Raw genomic sequence first — 7,081 nt, 5'->3', positions numbered from 1 at the left:
CTGGCCCTGAGGCGAAGGGAGGACGCCAGCAGCAGGGGAGCTGGGGGCTCCCCTGCGGAAGTAGCGTGAGAGGCTGGAGAGCAGCGTGCTCTACGAGAGAAAAAAGCCTGAATGAGGCCCAGCGTCCCCCGCCCTAGGACTGGGATTTGCCCTCCGGCCCCGCCCCCTCCACCCCTCAGTACCAACTCTGAGCTGAGCTCCTGCTTCATCCGCTGTTTGTCCCGGGGGTGCACAGCCGGGTCCCTAAGGTAACGCATCGCCTGGGAGATGAGCAGGTAGAAGCAGTTCTCCATGGTAAACATCAAGAGGGACCTGGGACAGGAGGATCGCACTGCTGCAGAGGGCCAAGCTGGCAGGTGCCAGGTAGGCCACTGAGCCAAAAGAACAGCTGGCCCACGGCTGCCCCAACCCCAGACCGAATTCCATAAGGAAGACTTTCTTACTTCAGTGTTCTGGGCCCTTCTGCCTGTGTGCTGAGCCCCACGGCCTGGGTGAGGGGTTCCTTTTTCTTGTCCAGCTGGAGGAAGAGAATCGAGAGAACAAAAATCAGGTAACAGTGATAACTCCAACCCACTGAGAAGCTCTCACTTGGCAGGCCCCGCACTCAGCCGTTGTAGCAGTCACCTCATTTACCCCTCGCAACAGCTCTCAACAGAGGGAGGCTCCACCGCACTCTGACGCAGAGGAGCAGGCCAGGCCAGGCCAGGCCAGGCCAGGTGTCCAGGGTCACGGTCAGGAAGGGAAACAGAGGGAGGCTTGGGTGGAGGGGCCAGACAGCACCCAACTTACCTCTCCGAGCATGTTTAGGGCTACATTCACTGTGGCCAGAAGGGTCCCAAAGGAGGGAGCCACTTCAGAGTCAAAGGTGGGAGTGGTAAAGCTCAGGGCAAACAGGAAGTTGTACTCGGCAAGGTCCAGGGACTGCAAAGCAAGACGAGCATTCTAGTGGCCAGCCAAGGCCCCAGAGAGCACCCAAATACAGAGCAGGGCACGGCCGAGCCTCACTGCTGGGAGGCTGGTGGCACAGCACGGGGTGCTGGTACCTGATCCAGCAGGATCTGGCAGACATCCGGGGTGAAGTGGCGCAGGGCCGCCAAGGTCCTGCTGAGGATCTTGAGGAGGCCATACTGGACCATGTGCAAGGCTCGCTGTTCCGAAGCCTCTGTGTCAGCAGTGGGCTGCTTGGAGGAAGAGCATGAGGAGGCAGCAGGGACAGCGGTGGGTGGCCGTGAAACTCGGGGGGCAATAGCTGAGGGGATGCCGTCCCCGTTTTTGCTCTGAAGGAGACAGAAAGGAAGATGGAGCACAGGCAGCCAGGGTGCGGCACTCCGGGCGGCCGTGCGGGTGGGGCTCAGTTACCTGTAGGCGGTGCTGGAGCATCGCGCGGCTGTGCAGAAGGGAGGCACAGGCCTGACACAAGTAGCCCAGGTTCACCTGCAGCAAACATGGGAGGGGCGAGGGGTTCTCTCGGTAGCAGCCCCGGCCAGCTGACTAGACCGACCACAGGTCTCTACAGAATCTCACCACGCTCTGGGACTCGGAAGCGCGGCTCATGCTCACCTCTGCACCGTCTGGCTGAAAACTTTCCAGCCGCTAAGTACGCTCAACTGCATACTCTGGGTCCACAGATGGCTGGGCTGCTTCCCTGGGACCTAACTAAAGGCCCGACACCGTGTAAGTTCTCAGTAAATAAACAGCGTAGGGATTATTTCCCCATCGCACAGAAGAAAAAGGCTTAAAAAGGTGAAGTGACTTGGCTAAGGTCACACCCCAGCAAAGACAGATGCCTGTCTGACTCCAGAGCCTGTGTCCTTGACCTGCCCTGCTCTCTGACTGGTTCCCAGCTTCAGACCTGTTCCTGAGGGAACAGGAACCACGGTCTGACCCATTAAGCCCAGACTCTCAACCTACAAGGCTGCCCTATGCTGAGGAGGGAGCCGGCTAATTCCAGAGGAAGCACCGTGAAACCAAACCCAGTGCTCCCTAAGCAGAAGCCCACGTTCCAAGAATGGGCATGCGATCACTGAAGGTGGCCGGACCGTCCACACTGCATCCTGTCCCCAAGCATTTCCCCAGATCCCTCCAAGCAATGTGTCCGAGGCCCTACCTGGACGTCCCGCATGAGCTGAGGCAAGTGGAAGTGCCACTCCTTCATGAAGCTGGACAGCTGCAGAATGAAGCCCACGGTGTGGTCCGCCTCCTCTAGGCACGCCAGACTCTGCACCGTTCTCACCGCGTTGAGGCACTGGGAGGGGACAGAAGGACAAGATGGGGTGACGCAGGGACCTGATACATCTGCTCCTGCCCTCCTGTGGGGAGGACAAGTTTTGGACCCACAAATGCTGAGATGGTGGCGCACGGGTGGTTTGGTGTCACGACTGAGGGATTCTGTCTGCGCTGATCTCCTCACCCTGCAGCTGCACAGGCTGGCTGGCCAGCAGCTTTCCTCCTAAGACCTCAGAAATGGGGACACTGAAACCCTTTGACTACCAAGCCCCATGCCGGAATGGCCCAGACCCCATAACCAGAGCCCCACCCCAGATGACGGCAGCCCCTCACCTGTAAGGTCCGCTCCTGGTGGACGCCAACGAAGTCCAGGGCCTCAGTCAGGAAGTTGTAGCGCAGAGTTTTGAGGAGCCGCTCCATCAAAGACATGGACAGGCGATAGACCCCCGGCCAAGACGGGGCATCCAGGGACTTCCGAGAGGTGCTAGGTGTCTAAGACGCAAATGACGGACAAAATCTGGACACGGCGCCAAGAAACCCAGCTGACAGGTAGAGCAGGGCCACCCTGCAGCACAGCAATTAAGGCAGCCTGGCCGCCTGCAGGAGAAAACCTCCTGGAATGGGCATGGTCACATCTGGCAACCAGCAGGACCAGAGAGTCTGAGGCCAGCAGTGACAAGCAAAGAGCACTAGACAAGACACATGAATCCTGAGTTCTAGACTCAGGTCTGTACCAACTAGCTGTGTGAGCTTCTCCTACTGGAGGTCAGTGTGGGGTGGTGCAATATAAAAGCCACTAAAAGCAGCTTCTGGGGCAAGTGGCGGGGAGCGGGCATGCACTTTTCCACTGAAAGTGCAGTGTGGCCATTCCAGGCCTCCTGGCCAGTGGCACTCACCTGCACCATCCCATTGGTGCTGAGCTGGTACACACTCAGGAGGGGCAAACAGATGCTTTGGGTGATGCCGGCTCCAGCCACTGCTGTGGCTCCCTAGGAAGGGAAGACGGGTAATGAGATGGAACCTGTCCCTGCAGCCGGCTGCCCAGAGGCAGATGGGGCTCTCGGGGTAGACCAGAGCTGTTGGAGAACCACAGGCAGCACCAGACCCACCCAGCACAAGCAGGGCGGCACCCTCCTGCCTTCGGGCTTGCCACCTACCTGCTGAGTGCGAGCCAGGGTGAGGAGCAGGTGCAGCGCTGCCTCGGTGAAATGTAGGTTCTGCTTCATGCGAAGGCTCACTTCCAGAGTGGTGAAGAGGGTCGGCAGGATGGGGAGCCTGCGGGTTACCTGCAGCCACGAGTCACCATCCTCATCCACCTCACACAGCTCCTTCGCCAGGTGCAGGCCCAGGACACACACCTGCTGGGGCCCAGGAGCAAAGATGGATAGAAGGGAAGGAAGCAGTGCAGGGCAGGGGCAGAGGAGAGGGAAGAGGACCATCAGCCCTGCGCCGGCTGCCTGAGACCTCCCTTGGTCACACACATGGCCAAATGAGCTGGACTGAAACAGGACGCGGGACCTCTCCCAAGCTGCTCTGCTCGCAATCCACCTCTTGTGAATCGGCAACTCCACCCACGCTAAGGAGCCACCCCCACCCACACTGACAAGACTACCTCTGACTCTTCCCCTAGCCATCAACCAAACTGCCATCGAGCTTCGTCAGTGCTACTTCCTGTCCCACATTTGGTCACGCCACTCAGCTCTGCCATGGCATGGAGTCAGTGACCCCCTCTTCTGCACCACTGAAGTTACCACCTGAGTGATGCTCCCTCATCCCCTCTGGATCCTCTCCAATCGATTCTTTATACCAGTGGCTTTTCAAACATTTTTTTACCACAACCCACAGTAAAAGACTTTCATATCGTGCCCCAGTATACACATATACATTTTCATTGAACGGTACCTACCGTTACATCTTGTAAAGCACACTGATGACCTATATGACCCACAGTTTGAGAAACACTATTCTATACTGCATCCAGAATAATCTTTCTAGAGTACAAATCTGATCATTTCTCTCCCTTGCTTAAAAGCTTGAAATCGCTTCCTATTTTCATTTAGGATCCAGATCAAAAACGCTGACAAGGCTGTTGGTCTCCTAGTCCTCAGCTCTCCAGACCTCACTTCATCTTTGCTCACCCCAGCCTGCTCTAGGTCACTGAATCCCTAGATTGAGAACCCCACATTGTATATTCTCCCTGTATTTCTCCCCTGTGGGACTTGCCACAATAGGATTCTAAAACTTCTTTGCACAGTCTGAAATTTATTAACTTTCGCCACCAGGCTGAGAACTCTCCAAGTGCAGTGACTGTCTTCTTGTTCACTAATCATCCTCAGGGCCTGGTACAGAACAGGCAGGAAGTTCGCATTTGTTGGATATATGTGGGAAGGACAGACAGCTTCCCAGGGCGCGCCCTCACCCCATCACGCTGGTCCTTGTGCCGGGGCCGTGAGCAGTCGTCAGTCTCCATGCTGTCCTTGTCCTCCGTGGCACTACCTGATGCCAGACTGTGGCGGGTCTGGTCAAAGAGCGCAATCACCTCTTCTTGGAGGGTTTCACAGACATTCAGCACCAGCTGAGAGTACTGGGGGATGTCACTCACTGCAGAGCGGACAAGGAGGGAACATTGTCACGCCTGCCATGCCACTTCTCACTGCATGCCAAGGTTTCCTTCCCAGGCAGGCAGCTGGGAATGTAGCATGGTACTAAGAGGGAGAGTATCTGTCCCACAAAAGGGGAGGAGAAACAAGTGAAGAAGAAAAGACTTTTCCTAAGGACCGGAGTTCCAAGAGTGAAAACTCAACCCCCAGCAGAGGTGCCTTTGGCCCTGTGCCAGAGGAAGCCATGCCTGGCCTGGCTGCCAACAGGGGCGAGAGACCACTATTCACACTCCACTCTGCCCCTCACCTCTCATATCCTTCATCTGCAGCACAGTGATGAACGCTGAGAACACCTTGGCCTTGGTCTTCTCCATGAGTTGCCGGTCTGCCTGCAGCACTCCCTCCAGGATCTCTGTCAAGGGTCCGAGAATCTCATCCACAGGACTCAACTCTCTAGAAACAATATGGGGTGGAGAGGGAAGAGAGAACACAGCTCACAGAAAGGCCACAAACTGCCCTGGCTCCAACTCAGGATGCCCACCAGGCAGCCAGCCTGACATCCCGTTTGCTCTGTCAGCCCCGTTCCATAATGGAAAGCTAGCCCATTTCAGACTCATTTTTCAGACTCATTTCCCCTTTGGGAAGGCAAAAGGTCAGTAAAAAGGATCGAGCAGGCCCCAGTGAGGCAGGCCTGGCTGCGGGCTGCCTCTCCTGGCATAACGCTCACCTCTTCCACTGCCGCAGGAGGATAAGCAGCAGAGTGCACATCATGGAGCCGAGGCGGAGGCAGTTCACTGAGGCTGGGACTAGGAGCTGCAGTGAGAGAGCAGACCACTTAGAAGTCAGGCTCCAGTGAGCTAGTACAAGCAGAAGATTCCAGCTCCACCCGTGGGCGCCTCTCAGCCTCATGCCTTTCCTAGCAGTGAGCTAACAGGGATGGGGCACAGGGATGGGGCACAGGGATGGGGCACAGCGATAGGCCAGGGGATGGCATGGCAGCGACAGACCTCTGCCTTCCCACTGCAGCCGCAGGCGTCCCAGGCCGACTGAGCCCTTTAACCTGACCACTTGTGTGACTGCAGACTTGTGAGCTGCTATTTGACCTCAGAAACCTTCTCCCGGGCAGGAATGTGAAATCTCCCAGACACACTTACTAACGCTTTGGTCCCATCAAGCGCATCAAGGAAGAGCTGGCGACGCACGGCAACGTCAGTCAGGTGCATTATCTCTGCCTGCAAAGGAACAGAAAAGTGTCAGTTGGGAAAATTCCCCAGACTTTAGAAGCCAAGAAACATGGGGTCCTCTGCCAGGTAATTAGTCATTGGTAAGGCATTGTCTCCTTCACTAAAATGGGGCTCGACAGCCCTGCTGTTTTGTTTGTCTACCCTTAAGACATGGTCGGAATCAAGCTCAGGTTCACCTCCTGCTCCTATGAGGGGCTTCCTTTGCTCAGACCCTTCAAAGGCTCCCAGTGCACTGGAAACACAAACTCAACAAGACCCGGGAGGCCCCACAGGCCCAGCTCCAACTGATCTGAGAATCACAGCCACAGCCCTATCGGCCTCCTTCCTCTCCCTTGAACATGCCAAGCTGTTTCCCGCTCTGGACTCTTGTGTCTGTGATTCCATCTGCCTGGACTACTGTCTTCCACGGGCTCTCTACCTGGAAGGCTCCTACACTCATGTAGGTCTGTATGGACATCGCCTCTTCAGAGAGGGCCTCCCTGACTATTCCCATTCTACTTTAGCGTTTGCTACCATAGCCCCGATGATTTCCTTCACAGTGAATTATCACAATCTGAAACTATATTTTTCTGTGAGTTTGTTGGCAATTTGCCTCCCTCTCAGACCTCTCTCCACGAGGTTAAAGACCTTATCTGCCTTGTTCACTGCTATAACCCTTGTGCCTGACACACAGTAAGCATTCCATTAATATGTTATATGAATGAGTGAATAAGTGAATGATCAACTTCCTGGACTTCTTAGGGGGTAAAGAGTATGATAAGATTTTCAAGAATTCAGGAACTAAAGCCTTGCTAGAGCCTTAAACGCAGGTAACACACAGGTTATTCCTGGGGGAAATTAATCATTCCCCGAAGACAACTGAGCCTTTGGTGTGTCTCCAGACTCAGGGTTCCATAACTGCTGTGCCATAGCAAAGCTCCAAGGTCGTGGGGAGTCTGGCACTAGGGAACGAGTCACTGAAGATACAGGAATATGCTTGGAACAAGGGGCATCTATCAAGCTGAATTTATT

General features: G+C 55.6%; 1 protein-coding gene across 1 annotated transcript in view; it reads right to left on the bottom strand.

The window, feature by feature from the left end:
* NUP188 (nucleoporin 188) overlaps positions 1 to 7,081 on the bottom strand; it is a 47,728-nt gene that overhangs the window by 1,966 nt on the left and 38,681 nt on the right. The window contains exons 31-43 of the mRNA XM_006918042.3: positions 5,981 to 6,058; positions 5,554 to 5,639; positions 5,134 to 5,279; positions 4,646 to 4,827; positions 3,384 to 3,584; positions 3,123 to 3,215; positions 2,560 to 2,718; positions 2,108 to 2,245; positions 1,360 to 1,434; positions 1,044 to 1,277; positions 790 to 921; positions 444 to 517; positions 183 to 312 (exon numbers count right to left, since the gene is read on the bottom strand). Of these exons, the coding sequence (XP_006918104.1) occupies positions 183 to 312; positions 444 to 517; positions 790 to 921; positions 1,044 to 1,277; positions 1,360 to 1,434; positions 2,108 to 2,245; positions 2,560 to 2,718; positions 3,123 to 3,215; positions 3,384 to 3,584; positions 4,646 to 4,827; positions 5,134 to 5,279; positions 5,554 to 5,639; positions 5,981 to 6,058 (1,728 nt within the window). The remainder of the gene's footprint in view (positions 1 to 182; positions 313 to 443; positions 518 to 789; positions 922 to 1,043; positions 1,278 to 1,359; positions 1,435 to 2,107; positions 2,246 to 2,559; positions 2,719 to 3,122; positions 3,216 to 3,383; positions 3,585 to 4,645; positions 4,828 to 5,133; positions 5,280 to 5,553; positions 5,640 to 5,980; positions 6,059 to 7,081) is intronic.

This window comes from Pteropus alecto, unplaced genomic scaffold, assembly GCF_000325575.1.
Source record: "Pteropus alecto unplaced genomic scaffold, ASM32557v1 scaffold67, whole genome shotgun sequence".
In the NCBI taxonomy this organism is placed as follows: Eukaryota; Metazoa; Chordata; class Mammalia; order Chiroptera; family Pteropodidae; genus Pteropus; species Pteropus alecto.
The sequence above is the reverse complement of the archived record's forward strand: the minus strand, read 5'-3'. Positions and strand labels throughout refer to the sequence as shown.